The 27,068-nt window shown below is 52.7% G+C and overlaps 1 protein-coding gene across 1 annotated transcript; it reads left to right on the top strand.

Moving 5' to 3' along the window:
• Positions 1 to 25,659, top strand: MMP24 (matrix metallopeptidase 24). Its single transcript, XM_060030920.2, has 8 exons — positions 1 to 143; positions 5,316 to 5,432; positions 7,109 to 7,413; positions 14,826 to 14,987; positions 17,284 to 17,498; positions 19,870 to 20,008; positions 21,419 to 21,685; positions 23,494 to 25,659. The coding sequence occupies exons 1-8, from the start codon at positions 88 to 90 to the stop codon at positions 23,829 to 23,831; spliced, it is 1,599 nt and encodes a 532-aa protein (XP_059886903.2). The 5' UTR covers positions 1 to 87; the 3' UTR covers positions 23,832 to 25,659.
• Positions 25,660 to 27,068: the final 1,409 nt, after the last annotated feature.

The following is a 27,068-nucleotide window of genomic DNA, read 5'->3' as shown; positions in this document are numbered from 1 at the left end:
TTAAAGTCATACGGCTATCTGCTGCCCTATGACTCACGGGCATCTGCGTTGCACTCAGGGAAGGCCTTACAGTCAGCAGTCGCCACTATGCAGCAGTTTTACGGGATCCCAGTCACCGGTGTGTTGGATCAGACAACAATCGAGTAAGATTTGCATAGGACATTGTGCCTTTGAACTTTCCAGACCTACATTTGGGTTCACATTTGTCATGGCCTCATCTGTATACCATGCCCATCCTACCTTCCTATCTTTTACCCCTGCAGTGTCATCCTGGGAGGGAGTACCCCGAGGTGCCCTTTCCTATGTGAGCTGGGGATGTGCTCTGCCGTAAACTTGCTGTGTGACCTTGGACAAGACTCTTAACCCTCCTGGGTCTCAGTTTCCTTATCAGCACAATAAAGGGTTTGGTTATAGATGGTCTTAAATCTCCTCTGACACTAATAACTTGTGGGTCTGTGAGTCACCCCTCTGGCATTCCTGAGATGCCCACATCTCACTTGATACAGAGATTCTAGAATAATAATGAGTTGGCAAGTCTTATTCTACTATTCCCATTTATCAAGTATTTGCTGAATGCCTGCGTGTGCCAGGCACTGGGCTTGGTCCTTTGATCCCTGCCCTCCAGAGGCTCCCCATTTAGTGAAAAACACCATCTAGCTACACTGGTCTAGAACTCAGAAGGAAACACTGAGGTTCAGGGAGATACTTAGGAGGTAATGACAAGTAAGCCAAGCTACAGGGATGGTTTTTATACTCAGGGAGAGGATAAAGAGGAGGGAGAGAAGAGTGCTGGGGATGGAACTCACAAAATAAGCCGAGAGGGCTTCCCTGGTGGCGCAGTGGCTGAGAGTCCGCCTGCCGATGCAGGGGACACGTGTTCGTGCCCCGGTCCGGGAAGATCCCCCATGCCGCGGAGCGGCTGGGCCCGTGAGCCATGGCCGCTGAGCCTGCGCGTCCGCATTGGGAGAGGCCACAGCAGTGAGAGGCCCGCGTAACGCAAAAAAAAAAAAAAAAAACAAGCCGAGAAGGAGCAGCCTGAGAGGTGAAGGAAGCCCAGGGCGGGGATGCCATGGCCGTGAAGGGGGATGGTCAGCAGGGTCGGCTGCCATGGTGGTCAAACAGGAGACTGAAAGGTGTCTGCTGAGTTTAGTAACAAAGAGGTTGGCCGTTGAAACCTCCCTGGAGTGGTGGCAGGAAAGTCAGATTGCGGTGGGGAGAAGGGGAGGTGAGGAGTGGAGATGACAAAGGTAGGGACAACTTTCAAGAAGCTGGTCAGTGGGAGTTTCCTGATGGCCCAGTGGTTAGGATTCTGGGCATCCACTGCCATGGCCGGGGTTCAGTCCCTGGTTGGAGCTAGAGAGGGATGAAGTTTTGTTTGTTTAAGATGGGAGAGAGTTGAGTATATTATATATATTTTTAAGGAATAGCCATGAAAGTTATTAAAGCTGTTTAAGAAAAGCCATAGCTGCCACGAAGGCACGACCAAGAGCTGGAGTGAGTTTCCCAAGCAGTGGGGGAGGGGCAAGAGCCCGAGCTCAGGTGGAAAGAAGGAGCGGGGCTGGGGGAGGATGCAGGGAAGTCAGTGGGTGGAGAACAGGAAATCTAGCCAATTGTGGATCCAGGATCAATCCATCCCTTGGGTGAGTCACTCCTTGAGATAAGCATCTCTCTGGGCCTCATCTTGTTCATTTACACGGGGGTGGGTGGGGGAAGTGTTGGATTTTTGACTCTTAAATTCTAGATTCCATTATTCTAAGCTTTTAAAATTTAGTGAGTCTGGGGGTTTTTTGTTTTGTTTTGTTTTTTGGCTGTGTCGGGTCTTAGTTGTGGCATACGGGATTTTTCGTTGTGGTGCGCAGGCTCAGTAGTTGTGGTGCGTGGGCTTAGTTGCCTCACGACATTTGGGGTCTTAGTTCCCCGACCAGGGATCGAACCCGCATCCCCTGCATTGGAAGGCGGATTCTTTTTTTTTTTTTTTTTTAATTTATTTTTTGGCTGCATTGGGTCTTCGTTGTAGCTGTGCGCGGGCTCTCTCTAGTTGTGGCGAGTGGGGGCTACTCTTCGTTGCGGTGTGTGGGCTTCTCATTGTGGTGGCTTCTCTTGTTGTGGAGCACGGGGTCTAGGCACGCGGGCTTCGGTAGTTGTGGAACACAGGCTCAGTAACTGTGGCTCGCAGGCTCTAGAGCGCAGGCTCAGTAGTTGTGGCGCACGGGCTTAGTTGCTCCACGGCATGTGGGATCTTCCCAGACCAGGGCTCGAATCCGTGTCCCGTGCATTGGCAGGCAGATTCTTAACCACTGTGCCACCAGGGAAGTCCGAGTCTGGGGTTTTATGATACTAAAATTCTGTATGAACATTTTCTATTCCTCAAATTCTCTGATTGTGAGATTGTGAAATTCTGAGATAATACATTTGACCGCTCCTATGATGCTGTGAGTACAGTGGACTCCTTGGCCCTGTGGCCTCACGAGCCAGCTGGTCAAAGAGAGCCTGACCGCCTTTCAAAGCGGAGGTTATTTTGAGGGCTTTGTGCAGGGCTCATGGCAGCGCATCCCGGGGCAGGAGCACTGGTGTGTCTGCTGAGGCACCACCTGGCCTTGGGTTTCGCTCTGTTCCAGAAGCCGCAGGCCTGTTGGACAGGCTTCAGAGAGTGGCAGGTGGCAGCAAGAGAAGGAGGCAGAGGGAAAGATCTGAGGGAGGAAGATGGCATTTCCCACTTGCCACTCTGCCCCCAGCTCTTCGAAGGCGGGGAACGCTGTTTTGGAGGCTTGGGAAGGAGGAAGGTGCTCGCACTTAATCCCAGACCTGATGCGGAGGGTGTTTGCGGGTAGAACTTGTAGACCTTAGTTTTGGCTCCAGCTCTGTGACCTTGGGCAATCGCTGCCTCTCTCTGGGCCTGTTTCCTCCCTGGGGGCCCTTCCAGGTCTAGTTCAGCCTCCTGGAGGTGCCTCCTGGGTCTCTTCCCAGGGACTGTCGGTGAAAGGAAGCTAGATTAGCGCTTTAAAATATTATTTTTGAGTGCCTACCTTGGGAAATGTGAACACATTATTCACTCCTTCATTCATTCAACAAACATAGTTCCTCTAACCCAAACTTGTGCTAAGCACAGAAAAGAAAAATAAAGAAGAAAAGCCCCAACTTTTGTTTCTCAAATTGCATTAATTAATAGTTCATTCATTCATTCAACGAAGTCCCAGTCCTGCCTCACAGTTTGCTATAGTTTGCAAGTTACTCGATTTATCTCTGTACCTTTTCCCTCGTCTGTAAAATTGGGATCAATCATTTCTGATTACCTCACAGAGCTGTTTTGAGAATCAAATTTATTTTTTTTTTAAAAAGTAAGTGAGCACTGTGAAAATGATAAACATTTATACCCATGCATGTTATTGTTATTATTTTGTCTTTTGTTATTGATTTCCGAGTGTGCACATTCTAGGTGATGTAAAGCATACAAAATGTATAAGACCTGGTTAAGTCCCTCAAGTCCCTTAATATTTGGTTAAAATAGTCTCTGTCTCCTTTCCTCTCTATTGCCAAAGGCAACTGCTTTCAACAACTGCAAATAAGGCCAGACTGTTTTTCCCCCAGCGGTCTCAATCTATAGTTCCGTGAGCTGGTCATTAGGGCAGCACAGAGACATGAAATGCAAGGATGGCCCTTCCAATCAGCCGTGATCTTTTAAATCTCCTATCCTGGCCCCTATTTTATATCCCCAATGAAGTCCCAGGCTCACTGTTCCCTAATGCAACTTAACCTGACAACAAACAGTTATCAGGATTTACTTAGTTCCAAGCACAGGGCTAGCTTCTAAGGACACGATGAATACAAAACAGTTCCTGTCCTCAAAGAATTTACTATTTACTAGAGACAACAGACTAATAGATTTCAAATCGCAATACAGTGTAGTTAAGTGCTGCGGATAATTACACTCCAAGTCCTACAGTTGTTCAGCCACTTTTTTATTTATTTATTTTTATTTTTGGCTGTGTTGGGTCTTCGTTGCTGCACGCGGGCTTTCTCTAGTTGCGGTGAGCAGAGGCTGCTCTTTATTGTGGTGCGCGGGCTTCTCATTGTGGTGGTTTCTCCTGTTGAGGAGCACGGGCTTCAGTAGTTGTGGCACACGGGCTCAGTTGCTCTGCGGCATGTGGGATCTTCCCAGACTAGGGCTCGAACCCGTGTCCCCTGCGTTGGCAGGCGGACCCTTAACCACTGTGCCACCAGGGAAGTCCTCCTGTTCAGCCACTTTTTGAACACCTGGAGTGAAAGAGACTTTACTGTCTTCCAAGCTATTCCTTTCTACCATGGGAAAGTTCTCATTCATTCATTCAACAAATCATTCTTGAACACCTTCTGAGTCAGGCACTGTGCTGGCACTGGGGATACAGGCAACGTTCCTGTCCTTATGGAGTTAGAACCTGGTAAGAGAGACAAAGAATAAACAAAAAGCTAAGATATGATGTAATTTCAGGCAATGATAAAGGATATAAAGAAAAATTAAGCGGGATAAACAGATAGAGGTGGGATGGGGAGGGGGAAATTATTTTAGAGAGGGTGGCAGGGAAGTCCTCTTGGAAAGGGTGACATTTGAGCAGAGACCTTCATGAAGTGAGGGAACAAACCATGTGAAGAAGAAGGGCATGGCAAGCAGAGGACACAGCAAATGCAAAACCCTGAGCTGAATGATCTTAGCATGTTCAAGGCACAGCAGGGAGGCCACTGGAGCTGGAGCAGAGTGCCTGTGGGGAAGCAGGGGGTGCCGGTGTCATCACACGTAGGTGGGGGTTAGATCGCGGATCACGCAGGGGCTGTGGGCCAATGTGAGGAGTTTGAGTTTTATTCTAGGTGATTGGGGAGATCATTGGGAGGTTTTAAAGCAGGGAGTGTTGTGATCTAATTTCACTTACAGAGCATTTCCGCGGGCATTCCCTCCTTGGAGGCTCCCCACAAGCTAAGACCAGCGAGTACTAGAATTCTCACGTTGCCGATGAGGAAACTGAGGCTCACATTGACTCAGTCGCTTGCCCGGGCTCCTATGATTAGTGACGGAGCTGGAACTAGCAAGCCCGTGTCTTCTGACTCCCAGTCTCTCATGCAGCAGCGCTTCTTCATATGCAGTTAGGAGTGAATGAAGTGATGAATCGAGCAGTCGATCGTGTTCCTTTCGGGGACCCCATCAGAGCCAGGGGCCCAGAGTCTGGGTTGAGTGTGCATGTTGCCATTCAGCCTGGGACCGGGGAGCTGCAGTGCCTTCCTAGAGTGTCCAGGGACCACAGTGTTGGTGTGTGTGTGTGTGTGTGTGTCCTCTCTCTGCCCAGGTGGATGAAGAAACCCCGATGTGGCGTCCCTGATCACCCGCACTTGAGCCGCAGGCGGAGAAACAAGCGCTATGCCCTGACAGGACAGAAGTGGCGGCAGAAGCACATCACCTACAGGTGCCTCAACTCCCTCTCCTCCTCCTTGGCTTTGGCTCTGCCCTCACTCTGATTTTTCCCGGCCTGAGTTTCTGAGGCTCACACTGTAGGCGGGTCTGTGATCAGGGCCAGGCTCTGAGACCCCATGACTTTGTTCTCCTTGTAGCGTCCAGAGGATGCTACGTCTCCAGCTTCAGGTTTCTTCGGTCCTTTAGGGGCTCATGAGTTATGCTCTGTTCAGATTCCTAGAGTTTTTAGTTACGGGAAGTGGGGTATGTTCGGTAACTTTCACCTGGGATAAAGAACCATGGCTGAACCCATCCTCCCTACCGCTGCTTGCCAACCCCCACTCCCTCTGACCTGGATCCCTTCCCCACGTAGCCTGATGGATGGACTTCAGCTGAGATTCCCAGCACAGAGTTCCAGTTGTTTCTTAAGGAGCATAAAGAGCTGGGAACTGAATTGCAACAGTTGTCATCCCTTGACTGTCTGGGCAAAGCAGGATCAGACTCCAAGTCAGCCCAGTGACCAAGGGCAGGGATGAAGGAACCCATCACAGCAGACGCAGACATCAGGATTCAGAGGGGGTGGGGTCGGGGCCAGGCATAGGGCAGGCTCAGCTGGGCCCTGTTTGGCACCTCTCAAGTCTCTGATTCCATCTCAGGTGGACCCCTGGGTTCAGGAGTATGATCTGAGACAAAGATCCTTTGGGTTGAGCTAAGGACTCTCCTGCTCACAAGCTGTAGAGACCAGAACAGGATGTTTTCAGAAATCTGACGAGAGGAGGAAACTTAAGAAGAATCTGGGTTAGTAACTGCATAGACTTAGAGTCTCCTCAAGCGTAGAGTTAGAAGTGGCTTCTAAACCCAATTCTAACCTTAACTTCTACCACGCAACCTCTCTGGGCTTCAGTTTCCTTGCCTGTAGAATGGGTGAATAGTCTTTGCCCCAGGTGTTCTTGGGGCAGAGCAGCCAGAAGTAGTGATGCGCCATCGTGGAGAACCATGCAATATGGATACAGTAACCTTACATAGTTAAACCTATCACTGATTTAATCACATGCCACCCTATGCCAGCTTCTGTGTACACAAACAGTAGTAGTTGGTGCCAAAGATTTTTTTACAGGATATTTGACTTAAACTCTCCACTGTTTAAGTGGGTTTTTTAAAAATATTTATTTATTTAATTTATTTATTTGGTTGTGCTGGGTCTTAGCTGCAGCTCGCGGGCTCCTTAGTTGCGGCAGGCGGACTCCTTAGTTGTGGCATGTGAACTCTTAGTTGCGACATGTGAGATCTAGTTCCCTGACCAAGGATCAAACCCGGGCACCCTGCATTGGAAGCATGGAGTCTTAACCACTGCACCACCAGGAAAGTCCCTGTTTAAGTGTTTTTATAAATTTTATAAATGTACATTTTTATGTATTGGGAGAAAAACTTAAAATTTAGGAAATGCCATGCACAACTTAATCTTTTTTCTACAAATTCAACACAAGCTTTTTCAGAGATCAAATATAAAAACACTAAGTAAAAAGGCAGGGGTGGGGACCCAGAGCCCTGCCCACCCAACCTCTTCATCAACCCCTGAGGTACCTCAGCAGAATTCTAGGCCCACATGGCCTCTGGTGTTCCTTTTAGCTCTGCTGGTCTCTGATTCTTGGTCTGTTCCTCCCTATCAATCCTCCCCTCTCTCACCAGCATTCACAACTACACCCCAAAGGTGGGTGAGTTAGACACGCGGAAAGCTATTCGCCAGGCTTTCGATGTGTGGCAGAAGGTGACCCCGCTGACCTTTGAAGAGGTGCCCTACCATGAAATCAAAAGTGACCGGAAGGAGGCCGACATCATGATCTTCTTTGCTTCTGGCTTCCATGGAGACAGCTCCCCGTTTGATGGCGAAGGGGGATTCCTGGCTCATGCCTACTTCCCTGGCCCAGGGATTGGTGGAGACACTCACTTTGATTCAGACGAGCCATGGACGTTAGGAAATGCCAACCACGATGGTAAGGTCATGAGGGGACAGGGGGTTACTTGGCTGTCAGGGAAAGAAGCCCTGAGGAAGAGCTTGGAGGATACCACAGTTGAGTTTCCTGGTTTCTAGAGCTTCTTGTCCAAGAACTAAGACCCTAAGAGGGTGGGAACTGTGGTCTCTGATAATATTCAACAGTTGATCCATCAGGGCCAGGGCCAGGGAGATGGGTCAGATCACTTAGTAAATGGTCTAATTGGACTGAGTTAGGAGGAAAGTCTAGGCCATGAATAAGACGGTAAAGTAATGGATCAGAGGCTGGAGGAAAAGGTTAAAAGGCTTAAAGCTGAAAGTGGTAGGCTCTGGTCTGACTGATGAGGGCTTCAAAGGCCATGCTGTGGGAAAACATGACAGACTCTCTCCCTTATGTCAACCTCACAAGTGAATAATAGGCCCCGTAATTGCTCTAGCATCCCGTCTGCAGTACCCGTAACAATACTCCTCAGGTTGCAAGGGTTCTTCATCAGTACTTACTTGCAAGGCAACTGCTTAGTAAGTAGGCAACTGCACATCATTATGCCCTTTTTTAAGATGAAGAGTTGGAGGCTCAGATGGCATAGCTGGTAGGCAGCAGTGCCAGGGCTCAGACTGTAGTTCAACCACTGGCCATGTGATGAGGGGCGCATCATTCACCCTCAGTCTCCTCATCTGTCAGATGAGGGACTGGATTAGGTGACTTCTAAAGTCCCTTCCGACTCTAATGGAACATGATGCACGTGTTTGAACATTTAAAAAAGACACAGTCTCTGCCCTTTGGAAGTCCAGAGTCGAGTCGGGGAGACAGATGTATACATAAGTCACCCTGTCGCAAGGCAGACTGTACTGAAGGACGCAGCAGAAGTACGAAGAAAATGCAGTAGGACTCTGGAGGAAAGAGGGACAGAGGATTCGATTCAATTCTATTTTAGATTATAATAGATTAGAATTAGTATGTTAATATTCTAAGGCCCATGTCAAGTGTTTTCCACATACTGTATAATATGTATATGTTATTATCATCCCCATTTTACAGATAGGTAAACTGAGGTGTAGAGAAACAGTAAGTAACCTACTAAGGTCCCACAGTTGGTGAATGGGGAAATACGTTTTCAAACCCAGACATGATGATTCCAGAGCCCATACTCTTTGCTACCATGCTGTTTCCATGGCTCTCCAACTGCAGGGCACACCAGAATCACCTAGAAACCTTTTTTAAGAATTCAGATTCCAGGCTCCAGAACCCTAACCTCTTGCTATTCTGATTCTCTGGTTCTGGGTTCAGGCCTGGGAATCTGCACATGGTCTCATAAATTCCCCAAGTGCTTCTGAGGCCGGCGTCCATTACCTTGAGAAACACTGTCTTAATCCCCAGAGTTTCCCTGACTTGCCTGATCATAAGAATCAACCAGGTTCTTGTTATAAACATGGATTCCCAGGCCCTTCCCCTGGAAATTCCAATTCTTAAGTTTAGGCAAGTTGGGGAAACACTAGGCCTTCTTTTTCCTTGGAGATGCTTCAGGCTGAGAGCAGCCTTTAAAGGCCCATTTCCTCTGAGGCTGTGTCTGCTGTCTGTAGGTGGGGACTGCCTCCTTAAAAGCATTTCATATCATTGCATGGATCAGGGATCACGACTCTTGTCCTGTCTGTCAAAGGGTGGTTCAGGAGGTGATGTGGCGAAGGCTCAGCCTAGGCAAAGTTATGAAACTGCTCCATTTCTCTTTGTCCCCCACCCTCTTCTTTGGGCTTCTTTCCTATCTAGCTCCATTTCCTCAGCCCAGGAATCCTCTCCCTTATGTCTTGGATGTGTTTCCTGGTTTTCTGAACACCTATTCTTTATCTTGTTCTTATTCTTGGATCAGTGTCAACCAATGGTTGTCTGTGCTAACTGATAAAGTGTGACGAGAGGAGAACTAACATTTTTGAGCCACTGTTATGTGCCAGGCACTGTTAGCTGATAACAGTCATAGCCCTGATAGAGATACATGAATTATTAAGGACATTCCTCCTCTACCCTGCCTTTCCCAGCCCTGGGTGTGCACTTCCCACAACTGCTCCTTGCTGGTGGAGACCTTGGACCAGTCTCAAAATCCTGAGAACTTCTGGTGGTGTGTGTGGGAAGGAGCTGGGACCTGTGGATGGGCTCCATCCCAGCACCCTCTCATCTGTCCCACCCCATCCTGATGAATGACCAAGAATTCGGATAGAAATTCCAAGAAGGCTAATGTCTTCTTTGGACAAGAGTCAGGACTTTAGAAAAAAAAAAAGAAAAAGAAAAAAAAGAGTCAGGACTTTGCTCTGGAAAACCAAGCAGAACTATCCAGTTGCAGCTCATAACCCCAGCAATAGACTGCTAGGAACCGGAAGGCAGCCATTGCCATAGGACGGCCTTTGGAAGGAGAGGAAAGGAACCAAGATTGATTGAGCACCTATATGTTATCTCATTTAATTTCCACATAAACTCAGCGAGGGCGTGAGCGCAGCCTCCCAGGAATTTTTTGTTTATTAGCTTTCTTCTCTATTCTAAATTTCCATTACAGAAAATTTTAAACTTACCAAGTAGGGAGAATGATAATGTGAACGCCCCCAGGCACCCATCACCCTGCTTCAGCAGTTATCAACATTACGTCAGTGCTGTTTCATCTACCCTCCCCGACCCTCTTTGTTTTTTGGTGATGTATTTTAAGGAAGATCTCAGGTCTCACCTCTAAATAGTCCATTACATACCTCTAACAGATTATCTTTAACACAACCACAAAATCATGACCAACGCGACAAAATTAGCAATAATTTCTTAAAATCCAATACCCAGTGTTCATTTTCCCAAATTACCTCAAAAATGTCTTTAACGGTTGTTTGCTTGCAACAGGATCCAGAGAGCATCCACACATCATCGTCTCTTAAGGCCCTTTTCATTTACAGCAGTCACCTTGCTTCTCTTTTCTCCCTATATCTGTTGAAGAAATTAGTTATCTATTTTATATATAGCAGTGCGTATATGTCGATCCCAATCTTCCAATTTATCCCTCGCCCCTTCTTACCGCATGGTAACCATAAGTTTATTTTCTACATCTATAACTATGTCTGTTTTGTAGATAAGTTCATTTGTACCCTTTTTTTAAGATTCCACATATAAGAAATATCATATGATATTTGTCTTTCTCTGTCTGACTTAGGTTCACTTTTACCATGTCTCTCTTCTGCATGTAGCCTGAGTAGATCTACAGGCCTGACTGGATTGACTTTTTTGGCGAGGATGCTTCCCAGGTGGTGCTGGTCCCCCCTGTTGCATCACATTAGGAAGCACTTGTGACACAGGCCGTCCCCCTCTTAGCGACGTGAAGTTTGAGCAGTTGCTTCAGGTGTGTCAGCCTGACCCAACCACTATAAAATTCCCTCGGGGGACTTTATTTTAAAAAGGTTGCCTAAGCCCTAACCGCAAACTCCTGAATCAGAATCCCCTCCACCTGTGTGTTGAAAAGGCTCTCCTGGAGAACCACTAGAATGTAAAGGGGATTCTGATTCTCCACTTCTTTGGAGTCTGTGCGAAGGGCGATCTGGCCCACCACACCTTTAAGCTGATTTCGGGGAGTCTCCCAGGCACCCTGTGTCCTCATCCGTTTCCAATGGGTCAAGCAGTGAAGTCAGCAGAATTCACTAAGCTCTGCTGGGGAGGGAGCCCAGCCCTGGGGAAGGTGACAAGACGGGAAGCGTCATGGGGACCAGCCCTTCACAGGGGACAGTCCTTCCACAGTTACTACAGTGGTTCCTCCCCACCCTGGGAGCTAGACTGGGCAGGGTGGTGAGGAAAGGAAAGTTCTGAGTGGTTGAGACGTTCACACAGTAAGCGGCAGAAGAACAGAGAAGAAAGCCAACAAACAAAAATTCCCGGGAGGCTGCATCACGCCCTCGCTGAGTTTATGTGGAAATTAAACGAGATAACGTACAGGTGCTCAATCGATCTTGGTTCCTTTGCTGTCCTTCCAAAAACCATCCTAGGGCAATGGCTGCATCCCAGTTCCTAGCAATCTATTGCTGGGGTTATGAACTGCGTCTGGATAGTTCATGCTTGGTTTTCCAGAGCAAAGTCCTGACTCTCATCCAAAGAAGACATTACTTGTGTCAAACCCAGGACTCTGAATTTTTAACAATCACCCCAGTTGGTTCTGCTGCAGATGGTCCAAAGACAACACCTGGAAAAAATACCGAACATTTGGCACTGTTCCATCCTGGCTTGTCCAGCACAGAGCTTTCCCTCAAGGAGCTCATAGTCCTGGAGCAGAAGACAGTGTGTGCTCCTGGCTATGATGTAGGGTGGAAAGTGGTCAGGGCCATAAAGATGATACAGATACACTGCTGGGAAAGTGTATAGGAGGAAGCAGTCATTGCTGGTTAGGGAAATCGAGGAAGGCTCCCTGGAGGATGTGGCATTCAGCTGAACTTTGAAGGAGTAAGGTTATTCCAGGTAGAGGGGACAGCATTGGCAAAAGAATAGAGGCAAAAGGAAATGTTGTAACCTTTGGGAGGGTTTCAGGAGTCAATGAGATGGGACTCACCAAAGATGGAGGTCCCAAGAGAAGGAAATGAAGCAGAGACAAGATACACTGGAGTAGCCAAGTAGACTGTTGGGTGCTTGCTAGGAAGCCCAAGGACTTGAGCTCCCAGCTCAAGGGAACTCTCCCTGTTGAGGATGCTGGTCCTTCATACATAGCTTAACGTGAACTTGCTAATTAACCGTGATAGTTCTGTGCCTGGAGGTGGTGTGAGTGCTTTCTGTACCTTGCCTCATTAATCTTCACCCCATTCTTATGACGAAGGTACCATTAATCCCTTTATTTTACAGAGGAAGAGATTTAAAATGTCACACTGCTAGGACATGGCAGAGCCGGGAGTCACGGCAGTCAGACCCCCAGGGACTACACTTCTGACCACTCTGCTTCTCTGCCTTTCATCCTCTGGCGTGGTGAAGCCCTTACCAGCCACCTGCCCATTAAGCATGTGGGTCTTCTCCATCCCTCTGCTTTTTCTGGAGTTCTCCTGCCCCTCCACACTCTCCTTCCATCTCCCCAGAGCAGCCCCCACTTAACAGGTCTCTTGGGTTTCTGTGCAGTAGGATGCCAGCTCCCCAGCTCTCCTCTGCCTTTTGGTCCCTGGAACAAACCCACAGACCCCTTTCCTTCAAGGGCTTACTCCTGTTCTCTGCAGAGACCCAGCACAGAGGCTTACAGAGTAATAGACACAGGCTGAGGACAAAGGTTTAGAGTCTAGCCAGGCGCTCAGAGCCCTGCTCCCTGGTTCTCAGCTGAAATCCCTGCGGATGCTCCCTGAGGAAGAGCCTAGTCAGGAGACAGAGGCCCAAACAGCTTGTCCCGGGTCACAGAACGGGCCAGGAGCAGAGCCAGGACCGGACCCCAGGAAGCAGGGCTGCCTTCCATTGGCGCGAGCAGCCGCCTTTGTTTGGGATGGAGCTCAGAGATGAGCTCACCCTTCCCCGCTGCCAGAGGGGCCAGGACCTGAGGAAGGAACTGGGGGAGGCCTGGCCTCCTCATGCCAGCCTGCCCTGCCCCAGCAGAAGGCCAGCCCCAGGCTCTTGGCCAAACTTCCCCTGATCTTGCCCATCTACCCTTCGCTGAAGGTACTGGTGGTGTCCGCGGAGCGGCCGGCATGCATGTGTGTGTGACTGAGTCTGTCCCATAGGGCTATTCTCTCTTCCCAAGACCTTAGCCAGGAAGGCCAGACACAATCCCCAGGCTCATCTGACCCTCGTGGGGCCCTCAGCCGGGCTGGGGTACGGCAGCTTGGCCAGTGCCACTGGGGCCAGAGTGAGCACGAGGACTCCTGACCACCTCCTGGGCTCTTGGCAGCCTCCCCTGCACTTCAAGGTGGCAGGACTGGACTGTGACATGCATTAGCGCTGGGCAACAGAGGCAGGGCTCAAGGGACATTCAGATGCCACAGGTCAAGGCAAGCAGGAGTCTATAACTGGACGTAATATGAGTCAGGACTGTTGATTCGATGGCCTGCTCAACTCCCTGCCCCTTGCATTTCTTCCCCAAAGCCAGGGCTGCTTAATCCCCTCGAAGTCAGGCCTTGCCCTGTCCCAGGCCTGACCCAGAAGTTCAGGGGAGTTGGCTTTAAGAGGATCTGGTTGCTGGGACCCCAAGTGCCTCGTGCTTCCTTTTTGGTCAACGGGCTTGTTCCAGGGACCAAGCTCCTGTCTTATGCATGGTGACAACAGGTGCCATGCAGCATCATGCCCTTCACACATCTTATCCTATCCGGTCCTCACACAACCCTCTGATGTAGGTACGACCTCCGCATTGTGCAAATAAGGAAATTGGGGCTCAGAGGGTAGACCTGACCGAATTCACAAAGCTCACTGGGGTAGAGCTGGAAATGAACGAGACCTGTCCTATTCAGGGGCCCAGGCTCACGACCACTCTGCTGTGTTGCTGCCTCAGCTTCACCCTCGGGATCCCGTGTCCCACTTTCAGTACCTGGACCTTTCGTTTTCACTCGCATTTGAGTCCCTGCGTTGATCTTGGCCATAGCTCAGTCCTTTCAGGACCGAGAGCTGCTGCACGACCAAGGCTCCTCCTGCCCCCGGGTCTCTGAAGATGACCGCCAGCCTGCCGCCCCCAGGACTCCCCTCTGCCCGTCACACCCCCTCTGCCTTAGCTCAGGCTCTTTTCATCTCTCACCGGGACCCTCATACTGGCTTCCAGACCAACCCCACTGATTCCCCTGCCTCTGGTCTCATCACCCCCTAATCCTTCTTCCAACTGCAGCCAGAGTGATTTCATCATGTCACCACCAGCCCCCCTGTCCCCGACACCAACCTGCTTAAACCCCCCACTGGCCAAGAAGCCAATCCAAATTCCTTTGCATGGCATCACAAGCCCTGCGTGCCAGCCTGGCTGACCTCATCTCCCTCTGGCCCTCCCCCCCGCTTTGTTCCGGAGCCAAGTGGAATGAAACTGCTTGTCCCTGGACGTTGTTCATAGCATTCTCTCAGCCAGCAATGCCACCTCCGCCCCTCTCCCTCTCCTTCCCACTGAATCCTTTCTGCTGACCAACTTCTTATCTTTCTAGACTCACCTTAAGCTTCACCTTCATGAAGCTTTCCCTGAACATCTTCCTTCAAGCGTAAATGACTCCTCCTTCCTCGGAATCCTCACTCGACCCTTATAGACAGCTGTAGAAGCACCTGGAACACTAATTTCACTTATTTTGTTTCTCTGTCCCTATCCACCACTATACGGAGAGTTCTGGAAGGTAGGGGTGTGTATGTCCCAGTGTCCGGGACAGGGCCTGGCACAAAGCTTATGCTAGGTGTTTGCTGAAGTAATGGATGGACTGACTGACACCTGAGCGGGTGCCCTGGGCACCTCCCCATCTCCCCCTCCACAGGGAACGACCTCTTCCTGGTGGCCGTGCATGAGCTGGGCCACGCGCTGGGACTGGAGCACTCCAACGACCCCAGCGCCATCATGGCACCCTTCTACCAGTACATGGAGACACACAACTTCAAGCTGCCTCAGGATGATCTCCAGGGCATCCAGAAGATCTACGGTGTGTGGCAGAGGGGAGGGGCCACCGTTCCTTCCTTGGGCTGGGCCATGACTGCCTGCCTGTCGGGGCGGAGGGTTGGGGGGCGGCTGGGGACCTGGGCCTCTGACTGCTGTCTGCAAGGCTCCTCCCCCACCCCCCTCCTTCCAGGCACACTTGGGAAACCCAGGGGAGGGTCTGAGCTGCAACTGGGAGGGACAAAAGTGAACAGAGAGCCTCCCACTCCCCCTACTCTACCCGCCTCCCCCCTCCACACACCTCCCTCTCACCTCCTGTGGTTCCCTCTCAAGGGGTCCCACCTCTAGCCAAGAGAGTCACCCATCTGCCCAAGTAATGGTGATACAATAGGATAAGTATTATTACCAGAGCTTTTTTCTTAAACAAGAAAAAGACAAACTAGGCTGATATCTTGATTTGAGGGGCCTGCTACCATGCCACCCCATTCTCTGTTCACACTGGTGTGGGAAGTTCTTGTTCTCGTCAAGTCGGTGGAGATAGGAAGACCAGTTTATTACGGCAAACGCATGTCCACGTGGCACGGCCCCTACAGCCCCCAGGCTGTGCAGTACGGGAGGAGGGCTCTTCTTGGAGGCCCTGAGGACCTCACAGAGGAGGTCGCCCCACCCAAAGCCTGGAGGATGGGCAGGATCTCCACAGGTGAGGCAGCAGAGGACTGGACAGGTAGTGGGGACTAGGAGGTCTTTTGAAAATAAAATGGACGCTATTTGCTGATAGATTAGACACAGGGGTGAGGTTTCTGGCTTTTGTAACTGTGGAGCAATAGATTGACCTCTGTAGCTCAGAGATGTGGGCTGGAATATTGATCTGAGATCTCTGGTGTTCAATATGGTAGCCACTAGCCACATGTGGCTATTTAAATTTATATTAATTAGAATTAAATAAAATTAAAACTTCAGTTCTTCTGCCGCACTAATAACTAGTCGCTCATTTCAAGTGCTCAATAGCCACACGTGGCTAGAGGCTCCTGTATTGGACAGTGCAGATACATAGGACATGTATGTCATCATAGAACGTTCTGTGGGACGGCTTGAACGGAGGTCTTTAAAGCCATGAACCTGGAAGAGATCCCTTCGGGTAGTGATTCTCAACTTGGCAGTGCATTGGAATCACCTTGGGATTTCAATTTTAAAAAATACTGGGGCTTCCCTGGTGGCGCAGTGGTTGAGAGTCCACCTGCCGATGCAGGGGACACAGGTTCGTGCCCCGGTCCGGGAGGATCCCACATGCCGCGGAGCGGCTGGGCCCGTGAGCCATGGCCGCTGAGCCTGCGCGTCCGGAGCCTGTGCTCCGCAACGGGAGAGGCCACAACAGTGAGAGGCCCACGTACCACAAAAAAAAAAAAACAAAAAAATACTGATACCCAGCCTTCACCCCCAGAAATTTGGTTTTAATTGGTCTGGGGTGACTTCTGAACATCGCGGTAGGGGGTTTTAAAAGTTCCCCAGGTGATCCTAATATGCAACCCAAGTTGAGACGCACTGACCTAGGACCAAAATAGAGAGAGAAAGACAGAGAGAGAGACAGAGACAGACAGACAGACAGAGAAGGGGACGGGAGGGGAGAGGAGAGGACCCAGGGTCATGCCGACCTTTAGAGCCGGGTGGATGAGGAAAGGCCGCCAGCAAAGCAGGCTGAGAAGGAACAGTACACGAGGTAGGAGGAAAACCAAGAGAGTGCAGGGTTCTGGAAAAGAGAGAAGAGTGTTTCAAGGAAAGTGTTTGTATGATCTTGCTACTCAAAGTGTGGGCCTCAGACCAGTAACTCTGGCATCACCTGAGAGCTTGAAGAAACACAGAATCTAAGGCCCCACCCCAGACCCTCTGAGTCACAATCTGCATTTTATCAAGATCCCTGAATGATTCATATGGACGTCAAAGTTTGGGTCAAGTAATGTTGGATTTGGCAACATGGAGGTCATTGGTGATCTTGATAGCAGTTTCAATGGGTGACGAGGCAGAGGCCATGCTGGAGCAGGATAAAGAATGGGGGGAGCAGACAGAGAGGGTAGGGGACACTGAGCCTAAGAAGGGACATGTCCTCTCGCAACAGGAGAGAAGAAAGAGAAGATACCAGATTTGGGGGTGGAAAGATGGGAGTTCCCATTTAATGGCTCTTTTCATGGATTTTCTCAAAGACTGGGGGAGTAAACAATGGGGGGGGGGACAGGAGGCTGGAGTGTGACAGGCTTGTCTCAGAGCTGCCCGGGTGAGGATGAGGCAATGGCAGCAGGGGGCAGGGCACGCCTGGCCCTTCTCTAAGATGCAGCCCCTCTCTCCAGGACCCCCCGCGGAGCCCCTGGAGCCCACAAGGCCCCTCCCCACACTCCCCGTCCGCAGGATCCACTCACCGTCTGAGAGGAAGCATGAGCGCCAGCCCAGGCCCCCTCGGCCGCCCCTGGGGGACCGGCCAGCCACACCAGGCGCCAAACCCAACATCTGTGACGGCAACTTCAACACGGTGGCCCTCTTCCGGGGCGAGATGTTTGTGTTTAAGGTAGGACCTCGGGGCTCCCCTTCCACTCCTTCCCCCACCTGGGGCGGGAGAGAGCTGCTGCTCTGGGATTAGGCCTGCTGTGGGGCCTGGAGGGGAGCTAGCCCAGCGGCCAGGTCATGAGGTCTCTTCCTGGTGCTGCTGGGTGAATGGACTTGTTTCCAAGAGGGAGGCGGGAAGCGGTGACCCTGCCCCTTCCTGAGGGTTAACGGTGGGGGAAAAGTGCTGGAGACCGGCCTCCACTCTGTGACTCTGAGAAAGTCACCTCCCTTGTCTGGACCTCAGTTCCTCCATCTGAGGGCTGGGAGGGTCATTTCTCTAATGAAGGGTGTGTGCAGATCAAAGGAGTCATGGCTGTGAAGATGTTGGCTTGGAGTAGGGGCTGGCACAGCAGTGGCTGCATCTGTCTCTGGATCCTGCCAGGGCTGGTTCAGAGGACCGCCTGACAGGAAGCTGGCCAGGCTACATCTTGTCCCCTAGTCTGTTCCTGTCCCTCTAGCCATGGGTTGCAGGGTGGCAGCCTGCTCAGTGTGTTGCAGTTGGGTTCTCAGGGAAGCAGGCTCTGGGACAGTGTTTGGGATGCAAGATTTTGACCAGGGAGCACCTCTGGGATCCACATCTGTGGGAAGGAGGGGAGAGAAGCACGATGGGGCAGGAGAAGATAAGCAGCAACTAGACCCACTGCAGACCCGGCCACGCCCACAGCGAGTTCCGGAGCTAGAATGGCCCGTCAGAGTTGTCCCGTGTTGGGCCCCAAATGGCTGAAACTTTATTCAGTCAATGGGTGAGGGGGCATGACCTTGGGGGAGCTCTCTGGAGCTAGGCCATCCCCAGCGAGGTTGACAGTTGAAAACTGCCTGCTGACCACACTCCCGGCCACCAGCACAAGAGGCCCTCTGCTGACAGCGTGTCTCTGTCACACTGGCTGGTTGTGGAGAGCTACCCCACTCACCTTGTGGAATTCTCACCAGCAAGCTTTGAGCTCTGACCAAGAATCAGGCGACAGGGGTCAGCCCCAGTCCTGCTCTCACTGTGTGGCTCAAGGAGAGTCACTTGGCCTTCCCTAAGACTCTGTGTATCTCAGATCTACTTAACAGGAGTTGTGAAAGTCAAAATAAGGTTTAAAAAACTGGATGTGAAAGTGCTTCGTAAAACACCTTAAAAAAAAACTTTTCTAGCTTTTGTACCTTTTTTTTTTTGGCTGCGTTGGGTCTTTGTTGCTGCGCGCAAGCTTTCTCTAGTTGCGGTGAGCGGGGGCTACTCTTTGTTGCGATGCGCGGGCTTCTCATTGTGGTGGCTTCTCTTGTTGCAGAGCACAGGCTCTAGGTACGTGGGCTTCACTAGTTGTGGCATGCGGGCTCAGTAGTTGTGGCTCGTGGGCTCTAGAGCGTAGGCTCAGTAGTTGTGGTGCACAGGCTTAGTTGCTCTGCAGCCTGTGGAATCTTCCCGGACCAGGGCTTGAACCCGTGTTCCCTGCATTGGCAGGCGGATTCTTAACCACTGTGCCACCAGGGAAGCCCCTGTACCATTTTTATGAATCATGTTCATTCTTCTGCACCCTTGGATCCTCCAACTGAACGGTTCCTAAGCAAGTCTGGGTTTTATCATTCCCATTCACACATAAGAAAACCGAGGTCCTAGGAGGTTACAGGCCTCGCCCAGACTGCCTACCAACCAGGGCTGCAGTGGGACCAGGCACCAATTTGAGGAGGAGGGCTTTTTTCACATTCTTGGCCTATTGAGCTGCCATTTACTTAACATTGACTATGTGCCCTGTACTGTTCTAGGCACTTCACCTATAATCTCTCATCTGACCCCCACTATTACCCCCCTTTGCAGGTGAGGCTCTTTAAGTACTGAGCCCCAGGTCACGCAACTGTAAGAGGAGGAAACTGAATTCACACCCGGGGCTTGGGGGAATTTCCACGGCTTGCTTCCCACAGACCTTACCCTGCTGGCTGGAGCCAGCCGTGAGGAGGGCACTCTGCCCGGGCTCAGTGACCAACCCTTGCTTCCCACCAGCCTGGGGAGGGGCCTCGCTGACGTCGGTGACTCTCTGCTGCCCTCATGTGGTCATCCCGGGCCCTGCATCATCCCTTCCAGCTCCCCGCGACGCCTCCTCTGCCCACCAGGCCTGTCTGCTGGCTCTGTCTCATGGCCCCTTGGGCAGCAAGAGCCATCAGGACCCTTATGTGAAGAGAGTTGATGGGCATTTTATCTTCCTCATTGGGCTTTGAAAGATAGAAGCAGACATCAGGGAGGGTTGCAAGGCTGGGCCCAGGGGAACGTGTTGGCTTGTTGGGGCCTGAGCCCCAGGGCCGAGATCACTGGGTTCAAAGGCTATGCCCCTTTCTTTCCTTGCCTTAACCCCCAGGATCGCTGGTTCTGGCGCCTGCGCAATAACCGGGTACAGGAGGGCTACCCCATGCAGATCGAGCAGTTCTGGAAAGGCCTGCCCGCCCGCATAGACGCAGCCTATGAAAGGGCTGATGGAAGATTCGTCTTCTTCAAAGGTAACGTGGCCTGTGCAGAAGGACCTGGCATGCTTTCCTGCCCTTCTCGGGACCCCCTTTTTCCACCTGTAAACTGGAAGAGGCAGGGTGGGAGGCAGATGAGCTGCAAGGGTCCTTCTAGCCCTAACAGAAACACTGCCATCTGACAGGACAGATCCCTGCAGGCAGAGAAATTAAGTCAGGAAGTGACTGCTGAGGGTCTGTATGTGCCGAAGTTGGTGGGGTGACAAGCCTCACCCCCACAAAGTATAGGGAGGTGCAGACAACTGAAGACCATCCAGTGCTCCATGGAAGGCCACCCTGTGAGTTCTGTAAGAGCCTGGAGGGGGGGAGGTCACGCAGGCTGCAGAGGCCAGGGGAGGAGGGGAACTAGCTGTATGGCAGGCCCACCCTGTGCTAGGTTGTTTCACTTCGATTATCTTGACTTGGGCCAGGCCTCAGAAGAGTAAGATTCAGATAGTGAGGAGTGAGAAAAGCATTCCAAGGGGAAGGAACAGCATGGGCAAAGGAGTAGTTCAAAGGGCTTTAGAAGACCCACCAGACAGCCCTGGAGCCCCACCGGAGAGCTGTGAGAAGTGGCCTGGAAAGGTAGTTTAGGGGAGAGTCCTGAGGAGCCCTGGCTGCCCGGCCGGACTGTGGTCTTAACCCATCAGGGCAATGCTGGAAGTTCACTGTTTGCTTCTGAGCAGCAGAGAGCCAGAGGGCAGGCGGCAATCCAGGCAGAGGCAGGAGGCCGTTTCTGAGACGGCTGCTGGAGTTGAGGAGAGCGATGTCTGTAAGGCCTGTACCAGGGAGGAGCAGTGAGGCTAGGAGGCTGACAAGGCCTTGTGAGAGGCTAAGTGCTGAGAGGAGAAGGAAAGAGAGGGTGATGCCACCTTCTTGGGGACACTGGGAGGCAGACAGGTGGTGAGGGAGGGAGCCCCTGGGGTGGAGAGGAGGAACTCCGGAAGCCGACCTGGAAATGCCCAGAGGACGGTGGGCAATCAGGGTCCTGGGCCTGGTGCCCAGGTCCACTGGGAGAGCGGCAGCCTCAGAGTTGGGTGTCACTGGTAGAAGGTTGGGGGAGTACTAGTGTGTGTGTGAAGCCGTGAGAGGCTGAGGTCACCCGGAAAGGAAAAAGGAGCAAGTCACACGAAAGGAAAAGAGGGTGGGGCACGGAGCCTGGGCAGCGTGGGGCGAGCTGCCCAGGATCTGAGACTGGATTCTGGCTTCTTGCCCCCTAAGCTCTGCCTGAGCCAAGAGGCCTCAGCCTCCTCCGCCACAGGGATCAAGCAGGACCAGGGCCGTCTCCCCCTGACACTGGCTCCATGAGTGACTTTGGTCCCAGTGGATGATGGGCAAGTGGCTCTATCCACAACCTCCAGCATGAATGACCGAGGAAGGCTAATCCTGGGTTCCTCTTGGCCACAGGTGACAAGTACTGGGTGTTTAAGGAGGTGACGGTGGAGCCTGGGTACCCCCACAGCCTGGGGGAGCTGGGCAGCTGTCTGCCCCGAGAAGGCATTGACACAGCTCTGCGCTGGGAACCTGTGGGCAAGACCTACTTTTTCAAAGGCGAGCGGTACTGGCGCTACAGCGAGGAGCGGCGGGCCACGGACCCTGGCTATCCCAAGCCCATCACCGTGTGGAAGGGCATCCCCCAGGCTCCCCAAGGGGCCTTCATCAGCAAGGAAGGATGTACGTAAGAAACCGGCCGGGTTTTGTGAGGGGGAGTCTGATTTTACGTGGGTCTCACCGGGGCCCACGGGCATACTCTCAAGGTATCCAGGTTTGAGAAACACCGCCTGGTGGTAAAGATAAGTGCCTCATATCGACCCATGTTTACACAGTAAATTAATCCTCTCTTACCAGCGGCCAAGTCACAATTTCTCATCTGTAGGGATCATTCGCAATTGAGAGATGTTTTCATAGACTGACTTCATTCCCTCAGACAGCATTTCTCAAACAGTGGTCCTCAGGTGTACTCTAGGAGTCCCTCAAGGTAACAGATCTGAAATGATGGATGTGGTGGTTCAAAGGTGCTTTTTCACAGGGCTTAAAGATAAGAGAGAAGCATTTTCTAATTATGAGACATTTCCTAAGCTCCTCCTGGAGGCCAGGCTGACTCACAGCCTCTCCCTGCTCCGGACTAGAAGCTTCTCAAGAAGAGGGGCTGGGACTTGCCAGGTGCAGAGTGGCTGTCCATGGCTATTTGTTGAATCCATCTCTGCTCATCTGGTCAAAAGCACAGACCCTGGAGCCAGCCTGGCTGGTTTCATATCCCACCTCCACTGCTTACTAAGTTTTAGCTGTTATCATCATTATCTTGTTGGGGTGTTTTAGTTTTTATGGAATGTCAGGTGTCATTCATTTACTCCACAATAATTGCTGAGAGCCAGGTTGTGTGGGAGGGCTGGGGATGGAGCTTAGAACAAGACTTGCCTTGCATCCCTGGCTCCCAGTCTAGAGGCAAAAAACAAAGTGGCAACAAATGCAATAAGGGAAAGCATTTGCCAGAGAGCATCTAGGGAGAGGGCCATGTGAGAGAGGGTCGTCAGGAAGGGCTCTCCAAGGAGACGTCACCGGTAAGAAAGCCAGCAGCCACAGGGGCAGAGCTGCTATTTGGTGGCTCTCCTGTGTACCTGATGCTTTACACACATGGTCTCACTTTCTGGGGAGCCTCAGAGACAGGTGACATCAAGAACTTCAGCCAATGAAAATCCCAGCCAAGGTGGGGAGCCGGCCAATAGGAGAGTGTGAGTTGCTCTGTGTCTGTGGACTGGCGGGGCGATAAGGCTGCTGCAGGAAGCCTTGTGGTGGTTGCCAAGCCCTGCTGCCTCTTTTCCTTCCAGCCCCTCCCCCAGCAAGGTCCCAGCGACCCTGCAATCTGTGTTGCACAGTCACGTGTGCCAAGCCAAAAGAAGTCCATGATAACTGCGAAGAGGTGGTGCCCTCCGTCAACGGGAGAAATCTTTCTCCCTGCCTCCCTTGGCTCAGGCAGGAGCTGGCTCAGCCCTAGAGCTACGGAGACAGTGCCATCCAAGCCTTAAGTTGGGGGCTTGATCTGACTCACATGGGGGAAGGGCGAGGCTATGGGCACAGGATGGCAGAGCTGAGACCCAGGGCTGAGAAGAGTCCTGTCTGGGAAGCACAAAATGAGCTTACCAATGCTACTTCCAGCCCCTCAGTGGCTTCCCAGCACCTTTGAGATGACAGGGTGGGCTGCTCCAGGTCCCAGGTGCCTCTCTGCAGCTGGGCAGGTCGTCCTCCACGACCAGCCACACCACTTGCAGGGTGTGCAAGGCACCGCATGCCTACCTCCAGGAGTTTCAACACGCCCCCACCACGTCACGTGCCCACCCGCCTTTCAGAGCTCCTCTTGGGCTCCTCCCAGGTGGGAGAGGCGCCCCTCCTCCACGCTGCCACAGCACACTGGGCCCTCACGCTGGTGCAGAACAGGTGCAGGGAAGTGTCTGGGATGGTGATGATGGGCCGTGTTTCTGCAGATTACACCTACTTCTACAAGGGCCGGGACTACTGGAAATTCGACAACCAGAAACTAAGCGTGGAGCCAGGCTACCCGCGCAACATCCTGCGTGACTGGATGGGCTGCAACCAGAAGGAGGTGGAGAGGCGCAAGGAGCGGCGGCTGCCCCAGGACGATGTGGACATCATGGTGACCATCAACGACGTGCCAGGCTCTGTGAATGCAGTGGCCGTGGTCATCCCCTGCATCCTGTCCCTCTGCATCCTGGTGCTGGTCTACACCATCTTCCAGTTCAAGAACAAGGCAGGCCCTCAGCCTGTCACCTACTATAAGCGGCCAGTCCAGGAGTGGGTGTGAGCAGCCCAGAGCCCTCTCTGTCCACTCGGTCTGGCCAGCCAGGCCCTTCCTCACCAGGGTCTGAGGGGCAGCTCTGGCCACTGCCCACCGGGGCCAGCATGGCCCTAGGCCAGGGGTCATGTAGCCGAAGTGGTGGTGCATTGGCCTAGGCTGAGCATGGGGCAGGGAGTGATGGCAGCTGTGCCCCAGGGTGGGTGTCTGGCACCCAGCTGCCAGCCTTCTGTCCTGGGTAAACTGCTCCCTACTCAAGGGAATAGGCCAGGCCCCATCAGGAGGCAGGGACCATGCCAGGAGGAGGCCGGTGGTCACTGCGCCCTGTGGCGTCCACGAGGCACCACAGCGCCATCTGTACCTGGCTGGACCCAGCACCTTCTGTGGGAAGCCAGCGCTAGCGGTCTCAGCCCCATCTGGGAGATGCCACCAGTCCTGGTCCCCCATTGCCAACACCTGCTGGTCAGATGTCCCCCCACCCCTACCCCACCGTCCTCCAAGGCTACAGGACCCCTGCTGCCGACACAGTGGGCAACAAGCCTGGGTTTCCTCTGCTGGCAACAGCAGATCCCTCAGGAAACCTGCTCCACACGTCAGGGTCTCCTGAGACCCAGGATTTAGGGTCACATGCTGCAGGCAGGGCTGTGGCCCAGCTGGGTCTGACAAGGACCCAGCTGTCATGTCGTGAATATTTCAATGTCCTGTCACTATTGTTTAAAGTCCCATTCTGCAAAGGCTGCTTGAGGCTTTAGGTGAATTAGAGGTGACTGTCTTGGTGATGAGGCCAGCCCTCCCCCCAGCGATAAGGACCAAGGTGCTGTTAAGGCCACTCTAGTGCCCAGACACGCCAGGAGCTGGGCCCCGCTAATGAGGCTAAAGGGCTGGAGCAGGAGCTGACCCCATCTCGGAGGCTGATCTGAGTTTGTAGCTGTCCTCCACTCTCCCGTTCCTCTCCCCATCCCCCAAGTCCCTGGCCCTGCTCCAGCCTGTCGCTTGTGGCCTGAGGACTCAGCCTGACTAGTGAGGTGAGATGGAAATAGCTCTGGGCCAACATTCTCACGGCCTTGGGTTAAGGGGCCCAGGGCAGCCTTCTGAAGTGCTCAGAGCCCACACCCCTAGCTACCCTGAGACCACTTCAATCTCTCAGCCCAGAAGCAGTGTTTATACCATGAGCTTGGCCCCTGCTAACCCAGCTCTCTGGGCCCATCACCCTGCATTGCTCTTCGGAAAGGGGCAGCCACAACTGGTAACAACCCCAAGCCTAGGGGCCCGCCCCTCACTGTCTCTGGCAGGAATTCCTAGGGCTCAGCTTGCCTCACTCCAACCCAGTAAGAGGCAGCCCTGCTTGTCACTACGGAGCCGGAGGCAAAACCAATGGGTTCAACTATGTCCACGGGCTCCCTGCCAAATCCAAGCAGAGGTGTCAGTCTCCAGGGTGCTGGCAGGGCCTCTGAGCCTGCATGGGCCTTGCCCCCACCCCGTGGCCTCTGGGCTTTGAGTCTGCTTAACCTGTAGCAGACAGGGACTCTGGGAGCTGTCTTGAACAAAATCTCTCATCCCAGAGACACCTATATGGGTCCACTGTGTTCCCTGTCATCATCCTGTTTTTTCTCATTTTGGCCAAGGGCGGGCTCCCTGGGGCGGGTGGGGAACAACTGCAGAGATATTAGTGATTCATAGGTTTGTACAGTGTTTTATACTTTGCAAAGCACTTTATTAGCTCACCCCTGTCCGCTCACATGTAACTCATGCAGTCCCTGGGAGGCCAAGGGTAACTCTCCCTGTGCCCTCAAATGACGCACAGAGAGGCTGTTACCTGCCCAGGCCACCCAGTGGGCCTGCTAGACCCCTCTAGGGTCCAAGATGAGATCACAAGTGTCTCTTTTATCCATCTTTTCTTGGCCTCCCTTCTCCCCTTCCGGGTCCCTCTCCACTCCTCAGGTTGGTGCTCTCACTTCTTGAAAGCTCTAGGCCCCCCAGGCTCCCCACTGGCTCCTGGTACTACCGAGGTCAGCTGAGAAAGAGCAGGAGATGGAGGCAGGCAGCCCAGGCTGCAGATGTGAGGGATGCAGGGCCAGGCCCAGAGAGGGCTCAGCCTGGAGCCTTCCAATCATGGATTCTCCTGCCTTGTGGTCATCCGTTTGTCCATCATCCCAGGACAGGGCAGACAGAGGGGCAAAGCACTGGAAGCCCCAGAGCCCAGCTTCCCCTCAGTCTGGGGAACATCACAGCATTTCAGTGTCAGTCACATTTTAAACTGATCAGCCTTTGTATAATGTTTTTTAAATCATTTCTAAATAAAACAAAAATACAGAGTGTGTCATTTCCCTGGGATGTGGGAACAAGGATCAGGTTCTGGGTGGTCTTAAGAAGCTTCTGGGAGACAGGGTGCTTTGCGGTGTCTGGGAGGTGCCCCATGCATCTCATCTGCCGGCCCAAAAATCAGATGCCCCCTCTCTCCAAAAGGCTGGCCCTGGAGGCCCTCGGTTACTGGGGTCTCAGGAAAACAGCCAGATAATGCCAGGGTGGCACCCAGGATGGCGGAGCAACCCCTCCCAGGAGAGGTATGGGCAGGTTCACTGTGGCAAGGTCTTTTCTCAAGTCAAGGCACATGGTGCCATGACCAAGGACAAAAGCAAGAGCCCAGTTCTTGGCAACAGGGAAAAATGAGGTGAGATTAGGTCAGCAGCCTTGGGGTCTTCTTACCAAGAGCCCTGGCCTGGTTCTGGAAGCCAGTGACAGGAAAGGCTGCCCCAGCACCCAGACGGCTGGAGGAACTGTGGGGTGGGGATGAACACGAAGGTCTGAGCTGGGCTGGGTGCAGGCTGAGAAGCCAACGAATCTGGGGTAGCGGGAGGGGCCAGAGGCAAGACGGTGTCCCAAGGCGAGGCTGCGGAGGAGGCTTTCTTCCAGTCCCCAGCGAGCTCCCCGACTCTCCGCGCGTCTCCAGGGTGGCGGAAGGTGGGGAGAGACGACAAGGACCCGAGCAGGAGAGGCGTACAGGATGACGGGAGGCGGCGGGCGGTAAGGGCGGAGAGCGACGAGTCAGTACCAGGAGGTGCAGACGATAAGGAAGCGCACGTCGTCCAGCGGCCCCCAGGCTCCGGGCTCTGGCCAGGGCCGCACAGGGCCCTCGGGCGCCGCGGGCTGGGGTTGGGGGTGGGTCTGAGGTTGGGGCTGGGGCTGGGGCTGCGCGGGCTGCACCGGCTGCGCGGGCTGCACCGGCTGCGCGGCGCCCTGGCCACC

This window comes from Delphinus delphis, chromosome 15, assembly GCF_949987515.2.
Source record: "Delphinus delphis chromosome 15, mDelDel1.2, whole genome shotgun sequence".
Classification (NCBI taxonomy): domain Eukaryota; kingdom Metazoa; phylum Chordata; class Mammalia; order Artiodactyla; family Delphinidae; genus Delphinus; species Delphinus delphis.
This window is presented reverse-complemented; position numbering and strand designations above follow the sequence as displayed.